Source organism: Amphibalanus amphitrite, unplaced genomic scaffold (genome assembly GCF_019059575.1).
Source record: "Amphibalanus amphitrite isolate SeventyFive unplaced genomic scaffold, NRLGWU_Aamphi_draft 000024F_arrow, whole genome shotgun sequence".
NCBI classification, from domain to species: Eukaryota; Metazoa; Arthropoda; class Thecostraca; order Balanomorpha; family Balanidae; genus Amphibalanus; species Amphibalanus amphitrite.
Genome location: NW_024881520.1, coordinates 1205175 through 1227979, shown reverse-complemented (window position 1 = coordinate 1227979; position 22805 = coordinate 1205175). Strand labels below are relative to the sequence as shown.

At 52.6% G+C, this 22805-nt stretch overlaps 1 protein-coding gene across 6 annotated transcripts in view; it reads right to left on the bottom strand.

The window, feature by feature from the left end:
- LOC122393099 (protein 4.1 homolog) overlaps window positions 1-22102 on the bottom strand; it is a 39149-nt gene extending 17047 nt beyond the window's left edge. For 2 of the 6 annotated variants that reach the window (XM_043388736.1, XM_043388744.1), the window contains exons 1-8: window positions 21328-22102; window positions 15577-15724; window positions 6712-6832; window positions 4216-4389; window positions 3745-3897; window positions 2856-3041; window positions 1053-1231; window positions 536-699 (exon numbers count right to left, since the gene is read on the bottom strand). In XM_043388736.1, the coding sequence (XP_043244671.1) occupies window positions 536-699; window positions 1053-1231; window positions 2856-3041; window positions 3745-3897; window positions 4216-4389; window positions 6712-6832; window positions 15577-15724; window positions 21328-21453 (1251 nt within the window). In that variant the 5' untranslated portion in view covers window positions 21454-22102. The remainder of the gene's footprint in view (window positions 1-535; window positions 700-1052; window positions 1232-2855; window positions 3042-3744; window positions 3898-4215; window positions 4390-6711; window positions 6833-15576; window positions 15725-21327) is intronic. The other 4 variants (XM_043388759.1, XM_043388778.1, XM_043388751.1 and 1 more) reach the window with 4 other exon arrangements.
- Window positions 22103-22805: the final 703 nt, after the last annotated feature.

Below are 22805 nucleotides of genomic sequence, written 5' to 3'. Positions count from 1 at the left end.
TAGTGAGAGCCCTTATCATACACTGTCGGAGAGTTGTTAGCGACAGAGCCCTGTAATCGGGTGATGTCATGCATTTCTGGCAGTCAGGGTGATTAGTGCCTGCAACAACCGTGCGTGAAAATATACACCAAGTCAGAGATTAAACATGCAGAGTTCAGATCCATTGAGAAGTATCATGCCGCATGGTAGAAGATACATGCTCGGTTTAAATAAACTTAAGACACTTGTGCTTCTCGTGCCACCTTTAGAAGTAACAACATGCCATTCAATTCATGCATCTAAATTGCGGTCCGATATTTATAAAAAACTGTTAAAAATATTCTAAATTAATCAATTAAGTCTGGCATTACGAAAGTTACCAACCAAAACAACGTTCAGAATCCATCCTTGAATTAAGTGTCATCAAAACCAGCTGATCTCCAATTTACTTGAACTAGTCCGATTAAGCCCCCTTATGACTCTCTAAATAACCCCTTATGACCGCGGCATCCACCATCTCCCGGCGGAGCGGCCGACTCCCCAGCGCTCTACTCACGCCCCGCTCCTTGGTCCTGTCTCCGCCGGCGCCGGCAGCAGTGGCGTCCGCCGGCGAGCCGTCCAGTCCGGGGATCTCCTTAGGCGGCGCCGTCATCGTATGCCTCTTGGGGTCCGTGTTACGGGCGGCGTCACGAGCCATGCTGCCGCCACTCGTGTTCAGAGCTGTCAAAGGGAGAAGGAGAAGGCACGGTGAAACGAGATGGCCGGGTGCTATCCTACTCTAACCTCAAACATTTTCTCGAGAGACGGACATAGTGAGCGAAGTAGGTATACCCAGTCCTGGCTTGACATCAAACATCATCCGATTAGATGACATAGAGACGACAGGCCCTGCCCAGCCTGACCTTATAAATTACTTGCAAGACCATCTCCAGCTTGGACCAGTGACTACGACTGGCCACGATCTCAGGACTCGAGATTGGCACCAGCCATAGTGGGGCTCGAGATCATAGTGGGAACAGGACTGACTGCCCAGTGCCCACTCCGCTCTCCCTCCGGCAATTTTCCCTACTCACGGTCCATGCTGCGACTGGAGACGGCGCGGCCGCTGAGCGCTCTCCGGAACTGGGGCGAAGGCCGGTCGGCCTGGGAGGCCTGCATGCGGGTCTGGTACTGGGTACGTCCCGAGTAGCGGAACTTGGATCCGAGCCGCGGCAGGTGGTGGTCCCGCTCCGGCGGCTCCGGAGACATCAGCCTGTCGGCAGAACAGGATAAGAGAGTTCAAATGGTAGCTAAAATAGCTCCAAAGCTCCAAAGCCTGTAGGAGAGCAGGGTGGTTAAGCTCGATTACAGCTCAAAGAACACCTCACACAGCTCCAGAGATATCAGTCTGCGGGCGAGCAGGGTGGCTCAAATAAGTAAACCTCAGTCTCAAAACTCAGCACAGCTCAGTCTCAGTTCAGCTTAGGGAGTAACGCAGTTCCATCGATATCAGCCTGTCCAGAGAGCGTGGCTGAACTTCAGCATAGAGAGCACCGCAGTTCCATCGACATCAGCCTGCAGCGTGGACGCGGCGGCGACTCAGTCAACCCAGCTCAAATCAGTGCCTCAAAGCTAGGAAAATTAGACCGAAAAGCTAAATGTGGCCCAACTAAACTCAGCCAAGGGAGACACCATATGTGTTGCAGTTTTGGACAGCCACAGACTTTTGATAGCAACATTTTGATAGCAAGCCTTTGTCTTTGATAGCAACATTTTGATAGCAAGCCTTTGTCTTTGATAGCAACATTTTGATAGCAAGTTTTTGTCGCCTAAACCACCAAAGAAATTTCGACGAGAACAATCACGTCCCTCACGTTGAAGGGTTTTAACGGCGCTCTTGTGGTAGGTAGACAGCTCTACCGCCAGTGAACGCATAACACTTCGAATCTCAGCTATAGGCGCATAAGACACCATTTAATTGCTCCTCTCAAGGAAATAAATTGGTTAACAACTATTAAATGAACAGTGGCGGTAGTTATGACAGGACCTATAAACTGAGTACAATCGGGGCACTGAACTGTTTACTGCCGACAATAAGTCTACCAAAATGTTTAACTGGTGAATAGCACATACAGCGACTGTTGTAACGTGAATCACGATGCCACAGAGGCCCTGAACTATCGCATGACTCCGATAAACCTGAACAAAGCCCCAAGTTCAACGCAGTAGGGAGCTATCTTATGGGTCGCACTAAGGGAGGGGAGGAGCATGATCCGTTCACCCGATATGATAGATAAGGTATCTCCAACCGGACAAGCCACCCACCAGTGGGACGGATACACCTGAGGCTAGATTATTGAAGTGGCTGACAGCCGCGCACTACGGTGTAGTGTGTATCTTCGTCACTTAAATACCCCTGCACATCAGTTCAAGTGTTGACCAGAGCGATACGCTGTGACTCATACATATCGGCTCGGACGGCTCAGGAAGGCAGCCACCGGACGAGAATACACACAACGCAAACAGAGACTAGCTGATAGAGGCGACAGTGGATTGGAGTCGTCCGACAGGGACAGCGTTCCAATTTCTAACGAGGTGGCGGACAAAGCAGGCACAGACATTCAGGCTAGTAATGGGAGAAAGAGGGAAGAACGGCATACAGCCCACAGTCTTGACTTGCTTGGCATTCGCTACCCGCCTGTCTATGCCGGACAATATACCAAATCGGCCAGGATTACCAATATCTATGCTATCAGCTGTCGACACAATCAACGGTTCTAATATCACACACTACGCGGTCCGCACCACAAAGCCAAGAAGAAGCCATACAATATCGACAATGGAAATCGAACCAGCAAATCCCGTAAATGGTAATCTAGCACCAGTAGCTGATTTACCTGAAGAATGTGTGATTTTCCACGCATGTTTTCCACAGCTTTTTGGCTTTTCTGTGGTTGGTCAGCTTGAAGCCGATGGTAGTCAGGTGACGCTCGAATTCTCCCGGGCGAATCTTCACGAAGAAGTTGTTCCGCTTGTATGAGATCTTGAGGATTTTGGGCCAGGCGAACCGGTTGATCCTCAGTCTGAAATGGGAGCAGGGAGTTAAGGCCTGGCTACACTATGCGTTTTCTGCGTGCGTTTTTGCAGGTTTGCGTGTTTTGCGTAATATCGTTATAGGAAAAAAGTTATAAACAATATAATTTTTACTTTGGTTATATACAAAAGGTAATATAACTCTTATGTAACTAAAATTTAAGGTGAAAAACATCACAAAAACGTAATATCGTTCTTTTTTCTAGAACGATATCACGCAACACACGCAAACACGCAAAAAACGCACGAAGAAAACGCATAGTGTAGCCAGGCCTTTACACGTAAAATAAACTCCAGAGAAGTCGAGCATTGCCCCACAATCGGTCGACCATAAGACGAGTAGATCAATAAATCAACGTCAAGACGTAGCTGCAGGCTACGCTATCAATAACGCAACACCATCAGTGCGATTCGCCGTCGCTGTGCTCCTCGGCACCTACCTCAGCTCGGATAGTAATCTTATCACCTGACAGCGGCCTGTAATTCACCACCTGGCGACGCACCTGTTCCCCGCTATCCAAACACCCTCCCTACCCTAATCACTCCACCTGTTTCCCCGTTCTCCATCCGGTCCCAACGGCCCCTGTCCCCCAATTCAACCCACCTGTCCTCCCCTATCCATATACATTATACCCTGTCCCGAACGAACCACCAGTGATTCGCCGAGCGCCCCGGTCGGTTTCAAACGCTTACTTGTCTCTGTAGACGAGCAGACCCGAGGCGCAGATACCCAGCATGATATCAATACCCTCCGAGTCTTTGGCCGGGTGCAGGTCGACGCCGTACATGGCCAGCTTCTTGGCGTTCTCCAGGTAATGCATCTCGGCCTCGGCAGGAGTCTGGCCCCTGTACAGACGGACAGTTAAGAATCACGGTCAGCAACCGACACAATCTTCCGCACTACGATTAGCCTCGTCCGGGACGAACGAGAGTAAGGCTGCGGTACATCAATGGAGATGGGGCAGTCTTAGTTCGTTGTTTTACTGTACAAATACATATTCGACATTTCACTTACGCATAAATTTAGATGAAAATCAAGAAAGTACAAACTACCAGATTTAATATCTCTCAGATCGTTAGCAACACGCTGCATCAGCTATTCGACGGTCCGACTCATAAGACACTTTTCGCTCCCCTTGTCCACCTCCCCGCCCTGGGCCGCACCTGAGCGTCTTGTGGAGTTGCGCCACCTTCTCCTCGAGCTCCGGGGTCTGGTTGGGCGCCATTTTGAAGCCGGACAGGTAGGTATCGCCGTGCTCGGCCGGGTCGTAGTCGCCCAGCTCCGACTGAACCATGTACGATCCGAGCAGCGCGTGCGTGACGAACGAGCACGGCAGCCTGGCGGGCACGGCGGGTGGTGAGGCACGCGTCACGGACAAACGTCAAACGTCACGGCCGGCAGATGTCTCACTATGAAACGAACATCAAAGTCACAGACAAACGTTACACTCCATAGGACGCGGCGAAGGTCACGGAAAACGTCGTACGTCACAAACACACGTTTACCATCACGATTACTAAAAATACTCCCCAACCACGACACAATAGCATGTCCGTGAGCAAAACACAAAGACTTGCAGCAAAAACTAATCTGTGAGCAAAACATCAAGACTTACAGCAAAAACTAAGTGAATATTGCAACCTGAAAGTGAATGAAAACTACGAGAGAAACGCTGCAATGTCTAGCTACCTTGCATGAAAACCGTAGCCGCACTAACCGGTTCCGCCCCCTCCCCTCTCCCCGCCCCAGCCACTACCATGAAGAGGTGTCTGGTATGCACGGACGTGCGGCCGTGCCCCCAACCCCTCCCCCACTCCAGCACCAGTCCCTTCATCAGCACACCCGCCAGGGCACACGGCCGCGCACTTGGTGGCGTGCAGTGAGGGCAGGCGGGGCTGAGCGAGCACGCTCAGCTGCAGCCGCCGGGATGGCACGTGCCACTACATTACTGAGGTCTGCTGGTGAACTAACTAGATGGAGAACTGCTCACAGCCATACAACTCTGCGGCCTGAGGAATAACCTGAGCGACGGTGTTATTGATCCCTGACTCTACCCGAGGTTGCAAGTTTCGGTGATAACACATTGCCAGCATTTACTAGCGGAAGCAATAGCGATAGTCGGACCCAGCAGTAACCCATAGCAGGCCTCAGTAACGTAACCTGACAAACACCATTGAGCTGGGCACGTGACTCGCGGCTGCAGTGGAGCCAAACATCCGGTGATTATCTCCCCGCCTGGATCCGGGAATCCAGTGGTGTATCGCTCTTACAGCCCGAGAATCTAGTGACACACGACCATCTGGCTTGAGCTGGGAATACGGTGACACATTCCTCTGTCTAGAGCAAGGGATCGAGCGGGCACCGGACATCTCTCTGTCTAGAGCCAGGGATCCAGCGGTCGGCGGACATCTCTCTGTCTAGAGCCAGGGGATCCAGCGGGCGACGGGCGCCTATCTGGTTAGAGCCAGGGATCTAGAGGGCGGCGGACATCTCCCTGTCTAGAGCCGGGGATCCAGCGGATGACGGGCGTCTATCTGGTTAGAGCCAGGGATCCGGCGGTCAGCGGGTATACGTATAAGTATCTGTTTAGAGCCAGGGATCTAGTGGGCGGCGGACATTGCTCTGCCTAAAGCCAGGAGATCCAGCCGGCATCGGACATCTCTGTCTAGAGCCAGGGGATCCAGCAGGCGACGGGCGTCTCTCTGTTTAGAGCCAGCCGTCCTTCACCCAACCACCGTGTCCCGTGCCTCGACGGCCGTAAAATCAGACCAGCCACCCGCAAAACCTGAAAGCCCATTGTCATGGCTCGATAATGCAGACAAAGAGTGTGGCGCGCCACCGTCCGGCCGGCCGGTGACGCTTCACGCTCGATGACAAGGTCGGCTCGCTCCGGGGCGCCGGGGCCAGCCATTGTGTCGGAAGGGAGACCCATGAGTCAGGTAACAACACAGAACTGGGGAGCTGGTTGATAAGGGTCTTATCCAGCCGGGCAGCTTCTAATCCGGCCAACGCGACAATCCGCGTCACAGACACGCAGTCTCGCGTCCTGTGTCAGTCAGCGTTCATGGCGCGCCGGACGGCCTGACACCCGTGTGGAGGGTGCGGTCCGGCGCGGCGGCGGCAGCCATTCAGGCCAGCGGGGATGACGTCACTCTGCCGGGCCCGGGGTGACGTCAGCGCGGCACGGGGAGCGGCGCGGCGCCCCGTCCGCCGGCGACGTAATGGCAGAGAGGCTGCTGAATGAATACAAACACACGGGGTCCCAGGAGCTCCACCCTGGAGTCGGGGATGGTCGGCGACACGCTGCCGTGATTCCAAGAAACGATCTGGAATCGGATCCATGCTCGTAAAGAAGAGTTACCGAGACGGAAGCCATCGGACCCCACATACATCAGAAATAGGCTTCACAAAAAAGTTTGGCGCTTCTTCGATTCAATGCCCAGCTTTGCCAAATCTATCTCATTGATCAAAGTTTATTTGCCTTTGGCTAGCTATAACGTCCCACAAGAGTCTGCCGCCTTCCTTTAGCTGATAAACATGTTCAAGAACACGCGTTTCGTGGCGTACCGAGGAGATGTGTGGGTTCTGAGAAGGAGTTTCAACACTGCACCAGCACGGGGCTACTCCCCACGCGCCTGACCCATCCCTCGGACACTCACTTTCCGGTGACGATGTCGTTCCGGATCTGTAGACAGAGCTGGTAGCGCGTGATGTCCTCGGCCAGCTGACCGGGGTCCATCGGGTAGAACTTGACCGCGAACCGAAACTCCCATGGCTCGTCTGCGAATAAAAAGAGAGGGAATGAGTATTGAGTAAGAATAGCAAAAGGGGACATACGTACAATGGTAAGGAGAGATCACTGGAGCTCGGAACATACAATATAGGAGACGCAACGCTGCAACAGACAGGACTCAGACACAGTATGGGAGGCATAAGGCAGCAAGACACGGTAGACACCATCACACATAGGGTGCCGTTTTATGTAGGCCTGGTAGGCCCAGAGCCCTGCCAACTACTTCGGCATGTTATCATAAGCATTATAGCGTTGCATGGTAAGAATAGGATCAAATCGCAATCCTAAAAATGACCATTAGAGCCCTACCAATATATTCCAGAAAGTGACACCCATGCCTGGTGCCACCACATAACAGTTTACGGAAGACGGCACTGTCGCCGGTAACACACACCCCTGCAGCCCACATCGTGCTCAGCCAGCGTGAAGCGGCCTGGGCTTCTGATAGTCTCTGAGAGCAAATGAGGGAGGACAGGCGACAGGTCGAGATCGATGTGTCTGGGATGGGGAGACGGGCCCGGCTGCCGCAGCCTCTGCCGGCCGAACCAGCATCACAACGGAGACCGCGAGGGGAAGGAAACACTGTCTTAGTGCAAAATATCAAACAGGAGCTCAGAATTCAAAATACCAAAAACGCCAGCCGGCTACTTTCCTAAATATAGCATAAATGAGCCGGGTCCTTATATAAACACATTTCTATTGATTCATTCAAATGCTTCGCTCTTCCACATTTAGTCATTGAGTCGGTCAGGATATGGAGACAGACCTGTGACGGCCGGCGCAGGCAAGCCGCGCTGTGAGACACTGAGGGATGACGGCAGATCTGGGTTACCCGAGCGCCGCAACCATCTCATCTTAATACGGAACGACCGTGAACGCGCCACGCTGAATTACAGATCCGGCATACGGAGCACTGACAAGTTCCAAGGATGGCGGCCGGTGCCAATCAGCGAAAACAGCAGACGGTGTTAAATTCAGGTGATGGATTCAGTTACCATGCCAGCTGTGCCATCAGTAAGCACCTACAGCTGGACAGTTCTGGCACAGCCTGGTAACGGCAGGGCCGGCTGCGGCCGGGAGACGGGTCGGCAAGTGGCAGGGACACTGGCAGGCAGAGGCAGAAACTGCGACACCAAAGCGGAAGGACCAATGGCCGTTGGACGACAGGAACGGCGGCAGAACGAATACTGACCGCAGGCGACACCAACAGGAAGCATGAATGCTAGTTAGCATGACAGTGCTGGTTGATACAGTATGAATTCAGAAAAACACCACTGAGCTGAGGTCTGTGACCTCTGAACACACTAATAGAGCACAGAGCGCCGAGCCAATTACGTGAGCCAGCGACCCGCGAACAGGGCCATCTGTTTCCATTTGGCCAAGTGTCGGAGGTGCGCGATGATGGTCGTGTCAGCCGGAGCGAGCACCGCCAGAACACTCTCGTCTGTCGCCTCTGGTACGTACAATGGAGCCGTCGGAGCCAGCCACCAGTCGGCTGGCAACGGCGGAAGTGACAGAACAATCATCCGTGGTAATATAACATACCACACGGGGCTGGTAAATGGCTTTTTGAGGACACAGCTCGCTGTTGATATTCCGCCGGGGTCGAAAGCCAAGGGTGGAAAAATCAAACAACGGTCAAGATCCTCAAGAAATCATTCCGGCCCAATTGTGGTAAGATGGTAGACGTATGGAATAGCGTTCATTGGCTGGCAGTTTCACGGAAGCTTAACTTCAGCAAGCGCTGTCAAACCCATTCATGTCAATTGGTGGGTACGGCGCAGGAGCCTCCCACCCCAAAATGCCTTGTTGTCGCACGGGCGTGCTACCAGTTGAACGAGAATGTCCCCATCCACCATCCACGACGGCCCGCACCATCCAGAACAAGCGTGGTCCGTCCGCGAGCGGCCAGGCTCCGACGCCAATTGAGTCCACTCAAGTCCGCGGCCAACTTTCCGTGTCACACTCAATCAAAATACCAACGACTCCAAACGAGCTGAACAGCGGTGAACCGGGCGGTCTCTGCCGTCGCAGTGACCCGGGCGGTCTCTGCCGACACCAGCGCTGTCGGCAGACGGCAGAGCAGCGGCGAGCGGACGAGAGCTCCCGGACCAGCCAATACGGTCCGCTCGGCCGCTCCTCTCCGATGACGCGAGCCACGCCGGCAGTGTGTACACGGTGGGAGGGAGGGGAGGGGAGGAGAGGGAGGGGGAGTGGGCGGGGACGTGCCGGTGGCCCGCCGGCCGGCGCTGTGGTGGCGAGAGCCGGCCGGCCGCCCGGCCGCCGTGGGCGGACGAGCGGTCGGTTGCATACCACCACCGATCCGGCCAGACCGGGACGACCGCACACACGGACCGGACTGCTATTTAGCATTTCGGCCCCCAGCAGTCTGCCACCAGCGGGACGTAGTTAGGGGTTTACGTGAAGCGGCACAAAACAAATGTCAGGTGTATGACAGAGTTGATACATGTAGTGATGTAGGTAGTGCACCTCATAAAGATCACTGACCAGTCCTGATTAGTGATGGTCAGCTTGACACTGCTTGTTTCTAGAACAGGATAGTGGGGTCTCGGAGATCCCACCATAGGGTGTGGCAGTTTCAGTCAGTTGGGAAAAGGAAACTCAGAAAGAAGGGAGAAAAATGGACAGTGGTTGGGGAAAAGAGGGAAATACATATTACATGGACCATGGATAGATACAGGGACGGCTGTATGTAGACGGGGAGGGGGAATGGACAGCAGTAGGGGGAAGGGGACGGTAGAAGGGGAGGGGGATGGACGCCGACTGGACGTCGGCCCAGTACTCAGCACAGTGGCGGCCTCGCGGGCCCGGCGGCCTCCGGAAGGGGCCGGCCGACCCCGGACAATGCCAGGAAGTGCGCCGAGACGAGCGGCGAGCGGCACTCTGGCCGCCAGCGGGTCCGGACCGCCGCGCCGCGCCGACACGACACGACACGAGGGCCGGAGCAGGCCTGTACGGAGCGATGATTGGCCAATATGCATCATACATCTACATCTCAGGAGGAACAAGATCGGCAAATTACGCCTCAACTCTCCCCCTCCCCCCCGGGCCGCCTCTTACCACCCAGCAAACACCCGGCACAAAGATCCATCGCAGATCGGCGCGGCATATCGCCGAGGAATTCGTGCAAAGCCTATCAGGCCGTCACTGATATGATGGGCCACAATCGCTGCTATTTGCCGCCTGCGCTGCTTACTGCCGGTCTCTGTCGGCCCAGAGAGCCACCCGGCCAGCTGCGGAGGCTCCCATCGGTGTTACTGCCGGGTCAGTGCGACGGGACAGATTCCCTCCCAGCTCCCGAGCTGCTTTCACAATACGGAAGTCATTTCGGATGAGGCATTCATAGTCCCTGAATTTTCACAGTTCATTCTGTATCAGCCTCATCGTAATTCCGCTTTTCATAGCCTACTTCATACCTCATCGCTTGACCCATTTACAGGCAAGCGACAGCCGCTGGAATACCAAAGCACCCCTCCCCACACGCTCCCCGCCACCTCCTCGTTCCCGCTCACCGAGGGCCAATTCGTGCTTACGCAACGACAGGCCACTCAGCACGCTCCGTTCCGATTGCAAGGAATGAGGATACGTGTGAGCTCCGTATAAATCCAATCCAAGACGTCTGAATCTAAGGCTGGGACCACACTGTTTTTAGGCGGACTTTGCGTACCCGATACCTGGCGACTGCCGGTCCGGTACGGTAACAGAACACCTGGTGACGGACTCCTTACGAGCAGGGTCGCCCTCGGCGGCGCCAGGGCGTGCCGAACTCCGGACCGAGCGGCGCCAGGCCGTGCCCCGTGCCGGATCGATCGAGCGCCGCGCGGCGCCGGACTGGCCGCTGAACAAGTGTGCACTGCTGGCCGCGACTGGCCGCTGAAAAGTGTCTACTGCTGGCCATGGTTGGATGCTGAACAAGTGTCTACCCCTGGCCATGACTGGCCGCTGAACAATTGTGCACCGAACAGCAGTCATGGGTGCCGATGGACAAGTGTGCACTGCTGGGTGCTGGCCATGGCTGAGCACGGAATATTGAACTCTGTTGACCATAGCTGAGCGCTTAACAAGCGTGTGCACTGAAAAGCAGCCAAGGCTAAACACGAAACAGTGGACTTTGTTGGCTATTGCCAACCAGTAACAATGGCTGTATTGTACCGAACTTGTTAGATAAGCAGCGGCAAATACTACCAACGATTGACAATTGACGGAATGACAAGGGTCCCAAACATGAGGTCAGACCGGCGCGGCGATGGAAATAGGTGGACGATGAGGAGCAAAACCTCTTACGATGTCACATAAGTGAACTGGTGCACAAAGTCGTTTGAACTGAGCAGAGTTTTGACAGCAGCCGCCCAGACGTCCAACGGCCGGAAGGTCAGAATTGAATGGTCATTTGCTGCAGACGTCTGGCATTACCCCTCCCCCTCCCCTCCTCAGAGCTGACCGTTGCATGAGCAATGAACATTGTGACTCAACCGGCTGGAGCCACACCAGCGCAGTACTGTTCACTGAAATATGTATGGAGTCGACGGCTCGCGCTGCCGCAGACCGACACAGCTATTACAGCCGCAGACAACAGAAAGACCTTAGAGAGCGGCCAACAGAACACAAAGAACACAAACTACTGACCTCAACACAGTGAACGTGCACCTACGCATTTGCCTCAGCATAGACCACTATGTGTGGCAGAGAGAGAGAGAGAGAGAGAGAGAGAGAGAGAGAGAGAGAGAGAGAGAGAGAGAGAGAGAGAGAGAGAGAGAGAGAGAGAGAGAGAGAGAGAGAGAGAGAGAGAGAGAGAGAGAGAGAGAGAGAGAGAGAGAGAGAGAGAGAGAGAGAGAGAGAGAGAGAGAGAGAGAGAGAGAGAGAGAGAGAGAGAGAGAGAGAGAGAGAGAGAGAGAGAGAGAGAGAGAGAGAGAGAGAGAGAGAGAGAGAGAGAGAGAGAGAGAGAGAGAGAGAGAGAGAGAGAGAGAGAGAGAGAGAGAGAGAGAGAGAGAGAGAGAGAGAGAGAGAGAGAGAGAGAGAGAGAGAGAGAGAGAGAGAGAGAGAGAGAGAGAGAGAGAGAGAGAGAGAGAGAGAGAGAGAGAGAGAGAGAGAGAGGAGAGAGAGAGAGAGAGAGAGAGAGAGAGAGAGAGAGAGAGAGAGAGAGAGAGAGAGAGAGAGAGAGAGAGAGAGAGAGAGAGAGAGAGAGAGAGAGAGAGAGAGAGAGAGAGAGAGAGAGAGAGAGAGAGAGAGAGAGAGAGAGAGAGAGAGAGAGAGAGAGAGAGAGAGAGAGAGAGAGAGAGAGAGAGAGAGAGAGAGAGAGAGAGAGAGAGAGAGAGAGAGAGAGAGAGAGAGAGAGAGAGAGAGAGAGAGAGAGAGAGAGAGAGAGAGAGAGAGAGAGAGAGAGAGAGAGAGAGAGAGAGAGAGAGAGAGAGAGAGAGAGAGAGAGAGAGAGAGAGAGAGAGAGAGAGAGAGAGAGAGAGAGAGAGAGAGAGAGAGAGAGAGAGAGAGAGAGAGAGAGAGAGAGAGAGAGAGAGAGAGAGAGAGAGAGAGAGAGAGAGAGAGAGAGAGAGAGAGAGAGAGAGAGAGAGAGAGAGAGAGAGAGAGAGAGAGAGAGATTTCTATATTTACAGACTCATGGTCCATTAGATGAGACTATACAGCTATAAATGTAGAGTGGCGTGCCACGCTTTCCTCACAGAGGACATATGCACCAAGTCACTATTGTACAATCCCGACACAATTCGATTGTCAGTCTTGTCGAGGCGTGACATGAAGCCAAACACAGCTTTTCTATGCATGACATTAAAGTTATCAATTTGTTCGCTAACAAACATTTGAGAAGCACTGCAAAAACGAGCATAACCAAAAAACATCCTGGCAGCATTGTTGAAACATACAATAAATTTACGGAACACTGATACACGAAAAGAATGCCACAAATGAACCCCATACACATTAGCACAATATGTACGGTACAAGTGCTTTTTGACAGGAAGCGAACACACAGCAAACAAACAAACACAGCAAACAGAACACACAGGCAGAGCTCAGCACAGAGCACAGACAATAAACCATAGCCACAGACAATAGAACTAAGCACATGTCACAGAAAGCTTATCGATACAAAACGTGTAATATCCCATCGCACGTATGTACAGTCAATAAGACAACTGGATCACAGCACGGACCACATAACCCCGCCCACAACCAGGTCACGGCACAGAACAAAGCAGACCGCAGGACGGACCACAGCAGACCACAAAACGGACCGCAGAACGACTACAGAACTAAACGTGGCAAAAGGTGAACCTAGGAAGCGGTCCAGAACCGTATGGATCCACATTGGGTACTTCATAATAAAAATCAGATCCTACTGGGTCCCATCAACTTGTCACTTCATCCGGGACTTACTGCTATATACAGCGAACTATAGCCCTGCCTCCCCTATAACCCTGAACTATAGTGCAGCCAATATCGCACCACACTTAATATGTGTTTGAAAGTTTTGAACTCTTGACATTAGCAGTATGGCTCTCAATCATATCCAGCCATAGCCATCCACTCCAGCTTGCATCAAACTTGGTCAGATGCAAAACTTTTAAAATGATGACTATTGAATTGAACAAAGAAAAGTATGACGTCTATAAAGCCATCCCACACCCGAGGTAGCAACAGCGGCTCACGATAGAAGCCATTGCCTCTGATGTGGCCGTAACCTGGGAGCCTTTGAAGCAGCGGGGGAGTGGAATTTAATCCAGGCGTCCGCCGTGAAGATCGTTTGATCGATGGGGGCGGGCGCCGGCCGGACGATGTTGGTGCCAGGGGAGGGGACCTGCGCGGCGGCACCGAGGCACCGGGGGCACGGTCGCGGTGGCATCAGGCATTATAAACGTGCGCCCTGTACATAAGCCATGATCTTTACCGAATGCCAAAATCAGCCTAAATGATCCATTGACCATAAAGTTGTTAAATCCGGGTTTCAAATGAAAGTAATTATATTTACAAAAAAAAAAAACGGAACAATAAGAACAAAACTTGAATTAAAACATTGCAGCCATTATAAGGCAGTATGTCAGTCACCAAAACCTATCTTTCTCCCTCCCCTTCATCCTATCCCCGGGCTTGTAGAATGCAGATCAAACACCGTCGCCCGGCGGGACGGGCCCCGAGTGCCGGCGGCGGCGGAAGGGTGGCCGGAGGTGCGGCCCGTCGGTCATCAATGGCGCCGGGCTGCCGGCAGGCGGTTGGTCGACCGGCCGCCGCGCGGCCAACGCCCAACGGCCGGCCAGCCCACCGCCAGACGCTCCCCGGCGCCACCGTTACACGCGGACAGATGACTGCTACCTTCATCTGGTAACAACCACGCAGAGTACTTTGACTGTGCTGTATTGTGTTCATGAGGTGAAATAAAACATACAAGATTGTGTTCCAGGAAAGTACAGAGTTGGAAAGAGAGGATGAATTTACGAAAAGCCGTTCGATATAATCCATCATCTAAAAGGCTTTCTTCATAAATGGTCGAAATGCCGGCAATGAACAATACAAGGACAGAATCGAGCAAAGTCCGTCCCTCGAAATTCCCAAGAAATACGTTCTAACTAGCAGGCTCCTAAACCACTCTACCGATCACCAGACCGCTATAGGGCCGCAGGCTGTTTCGACGCCGAACGGAAGCCGGACCGTTGTCAATTAGCCGGTCTGTGGCCGCACTCAGGAACAACCAGGAAGCCCCCCGTTTCTGAGCCGACCGGTCAGGGTCGACACGGCGAGTCAGGACCGGTGGCCGCCGGGCTACTGGGGACGGCAGCGTAGAACGCCACGCATTCGACCGGCTAGACCGCGAGTCGAGTCCGACCGGTCGACGGAAGCGCCGACTGACACAACGGTCCGTCTGCCGCGGGCGCCGCGGCGACCGTCCCATCGCAGCGCTTCCTCGGTCCTCACCCAGCGTCTGCGACTAGCACCGACCGCTGGACGGTTCTTCAGTCACAAGACGCTCCAGCGGAAATACGACAGGTATTCACTTCATAGGCTGACGACACTCTCATACCACAGTCAGGTGATTGACAGCTGAGCTGTCAGGCGATCATGGGGCCACTGGGCTGTCCCGGCTGTCAGAGGACCAGACTCGCGGCCGGCGCGGCGCGGCGGAACGCTCGGAACCAGCGTCCGTCCGTGGGGTGGGACCGCGCCTCAGTCCCAGACGGGCAATCAGTATTCACTGGCACGACCAGTCCCGCCGAGCAAGGTCCTTGGGAAGGACAGGACCGGTTAGTGTAGTGTGACAGACTCAACAAAGGCTAACGGAGGGATTTTCTCACGCCAGTCACGGTAGCCAAAATTGTGGGACGATTACTACCTGTTTACTAAATTGTTGGTCTACCATAAACGTTTCAGACGACAATGGATCTCATAAGATTGTCACTACCTACTACACATGTGCCGAAAACAGCACTCAGTTTTATTTACCTGCGACCGATAAGGCTCGTGATTTCCCACGCCGTGTTGGAGGCGTAGAATACCCGTATTTCCATCGCCCTGCAGAGCTCTTATGTTATAGGCAAACAAATAATCGTACATTTTTACTACCAGAAATTAGCAATTTGATTTGATTCAAAAATATTCGCACTGTATCATAACCCAGATGACATAAATAGCGAAACACGCAGCTTAATTTGACAAAGTACAAACACATCTATGCGGCATGAGCTGTTTCACCCCGTTGACTCACTTTTGAGCTGTTTCTTTATGCTCTTGTCGAGCTGGAGCCAGTTTCTGGGGTCATGCGGGTCCGTGAAGAGGAGGCCAAAGTAGTCCTTCTCCAGGAGCTCCAGGTGGGCGGCCACCTTGTCGAACAGCTCCTGGCCGTTGGCCTTTTTCTGCAACACAACAGACAGGACTGTGATCAGCGGAGCGGGGTCGTGTCGCCACCTTCCACCCAGCCGTGGCAGCGAGAGCAGGCGCAGGGCTCGTGGCGGGCAAGGTCGCGCGTGGAGGTGAACTGTTAAGAATGGGCGACACACTGTCGCTGACGCTGACACCTTCTGAGCCTCCGGTGACAGTAGCCGCCAATGGCAATATTCGACCCAGTACCCAAAGCATCGTCAGAGCGCACAGATGCCCCAGGCGTCGACATTTGGCCAGCGACCTGGAGCTTATAACACCTGGAGGTGATACCTAGCGGTTAATGCGTTTGATAATTTGCTGTTGACAGACTCTCCAAGTGAGTAAACTAGACACAATGCAGAACAGAGGCAAGAAAACTGGCAAATCAATTGCAGGAAGAAACTTGTGAAACGAGAGCAAGCCCGCGAGATGCGGAAAACCAAGACTGGCCAGAGTTGGACCCACGCTCAGAGCTTGGCAGACTGGGAAACGATGACGGAAAATGTCTCTTGAGCATTTCCTCTACTCCCAGTTTTCCTCACTGATTTCGCCGATTGCCTCTGGCAGATTTATCTCAACTACTTCTGAGCCTGAAAGGAAGGTGCGCACTTAAAATTGGAGCGAACGAAACACCGCGGCAGCGCCCCAATTGTAAGTAAAACACTGCAACACTACCTGATGTCAACCACCCAGGAAATTCATGCAGACTCGCAGTGCGCCATTCCCCGCTGCCGGACCTATATAAGCGTAGGGGGCAGGCGACGTTAGGGTTTCCATTGAATTTTCAGATAAGAGGCGCCATCCTAACCCTGTTACATTTGCGAAATACGTTCAGTTTCGTCGAATCTAAAAAATGTATTAATCGTGAATCGTAAATATTATCGATTATGAAAGACGTTATCCCCGCCCAGCCCAGAGTTCGACCTTCCGTGCAGTGAACATTATCAGCTGACCAATCTGGTCCAACCAATATATCAATTGGGAGGGACAAATCACTGTGTAGGGGAGCGGATGACTCACGCGTTCGTAAATAACCGCAATGAAAAGCTGGCTACCTCGTACAAGACGCATGATGGGTGCCCGCTCACGCCAGCCGCAAAACATCCGACAAAAACGAGATTCAATGTATCGGACAGTCGTCGGCTGGCGCCTGGCGGCATCCATCCAGCCTGCTATCCCAGAGCGCCGCCCCGGGCCCGTCGGCGGCCGGCGCCTGCGGGCGGGGCTGGTCGCCGGTGACTCACCGCCTAGACATGGGGCCACCCAGTCGAACGGTACGCGCACGAGCCGAGCCGCTACCGGCGCCGTAATTGTCGCCGTGTAACGCGTAACTCATGGGGCCTGGCGGTGAACGACGGCCCCGCACAGCACCCATCATCGACCAGACAGGAACGGTTCATGTATGAGCCCGGCAAATGTTTGGTTTTCGAGTCTACCTGGACATTTTTACTGGATGCAATTGTAAACCTTACGTCTGCACACCTATTGCGCCCCAGGGTATGGGTCAACAGGTGACCAAGAGGTTCAGAGACTGGCCGTAGACTTACCCCGCGTTCGATGTCTCTCGGACGGCGAAGATTCTACGCCGTCCGGCCAATCACGTTTCATAACCGCAGCCGAGCCCCCGCTGACCTTGGACGGGATTGGCCGGACGGCAAAGAATCTTTGCCGTCCGGGAGACATCGAACGCCGCCTTAGACTGGCCATGTGAGGTCATCAGTTTAACGAATGCTGAACGGATGATGCCTGAGAGGTTGGCAGGTATCCTTCTGGAGTTCGCAGCTCCAGCGCATATCTCTGCCACAGCCCTGCAGTTCTGCTCAGATACAAGTGCAGCATTTCTGGGCAAAATAAGAGTACCTACCCACTAACCAACCACGCAACAGTACAGATTTAAATCCTTTTGAAGTGCTGTAGTCGATCTACAGCAGAAGATCGGGAAAAAACAACAAGCCAGCCTCAGCCAGACTTACCAGCGATTAACCCGAGGGCGGAGCTGATGTGGTTATGACAGAAGTTCTATCACGCTTCCCTGAGCTGCCCGCGCCCTTTACCTCACCGATTCAGTGTGCCGCTCTGCACAAACTCCCGGTCGAGACAGGGCTGCAGCTATTAATCCGCGAGCCAGACATCGACAGCCAGCAATCGGCCACGCGATTTGGAGTCTGAGGCCCATAAGACGCGCAAGCAGCCTGAGGGAAGACCATTAGGCTGCACTGGGTCCTGGGCCATGCCGGTCGCCTCGTAGGCCGAGCTCCGCTGACTGCGACCAAGAGGAGGCTCCGATCGACCTCTCCAGCGCGCGGACAGCCATCCGCCGCTGGACATCGGAGCTGGCCTACGCACGGGCGCAGCGGCAACCTCACAGAGACCTCACTCCGAGCCACGATAAGCTAGACAGGTGGGGCCAGGCCACCCTGTCCCAGCTCCGCACTGGCTACTGACTACTGTCCACTGGTGCGAGCCACAGCTCATCGGCTCGGGGCTTGGTTGCAAACCCGACCCGCCGAGCCTGTGGCGAGGTCGACACAACGCACTATGTGACGTCCCAAGCACATAATGGCAAGAGCTGGCCTCTGGGGGCACTGTCAAGCACAAGGGGAAGTGCTTCTGACCCAGCCCAGCTTCTGGAATGAGTGGGGATAGACTGAGGTGCCAACCGATCCACATCTGGGCCCTGTTGTACCCTAAAGGCAAATATGCAAAAGAGATCAAAGCTTCACAATCATAGTTACTGGAAAAAGGGACTATAACATATTGATATTCCACCTATGGCAATTACCTGGGGTGCGGAGCCGGAGCTGGAGCCGGAGCCGTGAAACAGTATAGCCCGGAGCCGGAACCAGAGCCGTCAAAAAAGACTCCGGCTCCTTTTTTTGACAGTTCAAGGCAGTAAAACATGCAGTATTCAAAATATGAAAATAGCCTTGTTATGCAAACACATAAGCAACGCGCACCACTCCCATAATCTTTTTTCTTCCATCTGTATTTAATTGCATATTGCATAAGGGATGTACTGAGCATTGGAGCCAGAGCCGGAGCTGGGCCATTTTACTCGGAGCCAGAGCCGGAGCCGCCATGGCATTTCACCCGGAGCCGGAAACGGAACCGATTTTTTTTTTCCAGAGCTGGAGCCGGAGCCGTCTGAAATTTCCACGGCTCCGCATTCCTGACAATTACAGACCCCCAATCAGCATCAGCACAAGGAACAAGCAGTGGAAGGATCTCAAATCTCAATCACTACCTAACCAGTTGAGCATTATCATTGAGCCTTCTACTTGCAAACTTTTTAGATAAGTAGTGTGTTAGTAAATACAGAAAGTATAAACAGATACTAGATAGGCAAAAACATCAGGTTACCTTTCTATTGAAATCTTTGTGCAGCTGTCTTATTGCAAAAGTGAGGTTAGAGGTAGGTATGCTATGCCCTGAATGTGACAAACAACAGGCATTTTGAAAATTGTTAGCTCAAGCTATCCTGCCAACCAAAAAGAGGTATTTAAAGTGAAGATTTTATTATGCCACATCCTGGACATGGCCTAGCGTTGCACCAAATCGCAGACTGCTTGCCAAGCAGCTTGACCAGTCTGCTATAGTGTCTTCCTGCATCTCAAGTTGTCTGCTGCAATATCAATATGAGAGAAGTGCTGCAAGCATAGGCGTCGCCAGACATTTTCGGTTGGGGGGGCAAGCCGTTACTCACTCGTTTTACGTATCATTCGACGCGCAATGGTGCGAGGAATCCGATGGTGACAAAGTTTTCCTTCTAGCTATAGCATGTATTTTTTTTACAAAAAAAAATCAAAATTTTGAAATTTCTGGACAAAAACGACCGTTAGAATTACAGTGGCTGCGATTGCCGACGCACTGCAGAGGGCCCCTGTGCAGACTCTCGTCGCTCATGATCATTACCCAGAAGAAGGTGAAAAACGCTCCATTTGAATCGGATCACCTCGCTAAAACCTCCATTCACGCATGCATGCCGAGGTTTTACGTGAAATGCATAGGGCTTATCCCAGCCGCCGATTGTAGCTAAGAATTGGGCATTCGGCGGAGACTGAGAGAGAATGTCGGAAGTGTGAATCGGAAGTACATCATTCATCCTTGCTGCAGTGAGAAGAAGTGTTTTGTTCACTCGAGTGTGAACAAAAAGTTTCTGGTTTTTCGAGTGAAGGGAAGCGCTGCAAACGCGACCAAAAATATTTAACGGAACCAAAAGTTACGCACGGCATAGCGGCAAGGGATCCCTTAGAGATAGGATTGCGACTTCCAGGCCATTTCAGGCCACTGAGGGTCAGTGTGGACTCTCAGAAGCCTGCTTAGGATCCCGGAGATCGGCGTGGGTCACCCCAAATATTTACGTGTATGTGGTGCTTTAGGGCTTTCCGAGCCTAAGGTGGGCCCGGAAAGCCCTTTAGGGCACACGAGCTTTCAGAAGCCAGTGTGGGCGGCGGGCGCTAAGAGACTAGGCCCAGGGTGAGCCTGGAGCCCTCGAACAACAGTGTGAACCGTCGGGGTCTGTGTCGAATCCTTAAGGACCCTACGTTGTTAGGGACATAAGAAACATGTGTTGCGGCTCTCAGAGGGACACGTGAGTTGTGACCCCTCAGATGCCGGGTTGGGGTTTAGTAAAGTCTGTCGCCTCAAAAGTTTGGCTGAACTATCATAGGCCAGTTGAGGTTTTCAGAAATTTTCGAAGGCATCCTCAAAGATTCGTGTGGCCCTTCAGAGGTCTACGTATGTATAATGTCCTCAAAGATCCCTGTATGGGCCCTCTAGAGAACATGGACACCAGTGGGACTCTCAGAGGCCGGTTTGGGCCCTCCGAAAGCTTCTTAGAGCTCAGTGGAGCTCCTTAGGAGCCTGTGTGAAAAGCAGGCTCATGAGCCCTGCGGCACTTGAACGGTACTTGTGCCTGTCGCAGACATTTGACGAGAGTTGAGAAAGGCCCCGAAGATTTCTTGTCACGCTTTGAACGAAAATTATGTGTCAGCACTCCAAAATTTATGAAAATCAGCTACAAAATGTAATACAGAAACAACTAGGAACATGGCATGAATCATGGCATTGACATTTCCGAGTCTGGAGTCGGAGTCTTGAAGATTTTGGCGACAGCGACTCTGACTTTGGTTTGAACTGCACGCTCCAACAGAGTCTGACCTCACAGGCATTCTTAGAAAGGTACCCCCATTTTCCCCGACTCCAAAATCTCATCGGATCTGTATCGATCTCAGGGGGTGCCCAGTCCGAGGTTGGGGGGGCAAGCTGCCCCGATTGCCCCCCCGTGGCGACGCTAATGGCTACAAGGATTCAAAGTTAAGCCACCACACAACAGTTGATAAACCACAAACACACATCACTGCAGTACCTTTGAAGTGCAAACATGGTAGCTAGTAGCCACAACACATTTCAATCTGGGGCATTAGCGTTCATTAGACGCAAGGGAGAGACTCCAAATCTGTCACTCGTGCAGCACTGTCAGTGCCAAGATATGGAAATATTAAATATGAACACAGCACAAAAGCTATCTAAAAATCAAATAAAAACAAAAACGAAGCAGAAACTAGTTACAATGACCAGCAATCATTAAACTCACCTCAACTTGGCATTCCAGGAGAGTGCCATCCAAAAGTGTGACACGGGCAAGACAGCACTTCTTGTACGATTTCCCCTTTTCAGGTGAGCTTTTTTCATTTTCTTTATTTGCCTGGGATGTACCCATGGCGTTTCACTGAAGATCCCAGCCAAATGGCGTAAGGTCGATTCTATTTTATAAAATATCGCTGTCACCCCACGCACACAAATATGCACCGCACAGGACTTGAAATAAATGCGCGATAGTCAGTGAAACTACACCAACACTTCTCAGAGTCGATGAAAAATAATAAATTTATTTGGAAACTCTGTATACTACAAACAAATCAGCGCAACACGACCCGCCCTCTTATGTTCGGTACACCGCGCCATTGTTGCACACTTTCACAACACCGAACCGACCCAAACGATCCAAACAAGCCGAATGCCCTATTCAGCCAATCAGATTTCAGCATGAGGGAAACGCCCGTGCCACTTGCATGCATACTGCTGCCACCTAACGTCGAGATCTACAGCACTAGTACAAAACCGGCCCCCCGAGAGCCGTACATGCGATTATGCCCTTATCAGTTATCACTGACACGGCACCGCGAAATGTTTCCTCCCTCCAGGGCCCTGTATACCGTTTCCTCACCCTGCTGACCACAGTATGTAGAGAACTTTATTTATGGCAATGGGTCCCAAAAAAATTTCGATCGTCTCCAAAAAATTTTGAACTTCGCTGCTAGTCATTTTCGGTCGCCGTAAATTTGCCCATGTCTCTGACCTGCGAAAAAAGCTCGGGTGGCTGTCCCCGCGTCATATGGCTGATTACCAAACCCTTGTTATCGCCCACAAAGCCATTCAGCGCGGCGAACCCGAGGAATTGGCAACCATGTTCGTCACAAACAGCGCTGTCCGGGAGAGACACTCCAGGCAAGACCACCTCTTTCACCTTCCGCGACCACGGCTGGAAACGGGTAGGCGGCGGTTCGGCTATCGAGCCGCTGCTCTACTCAACAGTCTCCCAACTCAGCTGTCGCAGCTGTCTCCCGCCCGCTTTGCCCGATCTGTTAAAGCCGCGATAGTGGACGGGGCATCAACTGATCGTCGCTGACCAACGGGTTGGTGGGTGGGTGAGTTGTACCTGTGGCACTACGAAAGTGTCTCAGTCCGTGCTTTGACGTGAGTGAATGTGTGAATGCTGTGAATGTTTAGATTAGTAACCGCGGATACGGATTCTGAGCAGTAATCGCCACGCACTTTTAGAATGTGGATCGCTCATGATTGTTCAATACAATACAATACAATACAATACAACTGCTGACTTAGACTTAGCTATAAGTGCCGGTTACTGCATCTAGCTTAGCTGATAGGATAATGAGATTCAATTTTCCAATAGCAGGCCGGTTGGCTGGCATGGTTCGTGACTGCAACCAGATAACCTGTGTTCAAAACGGTAACGCTTGGGGAAAGGCCGTAGATCATCACAAACATCAG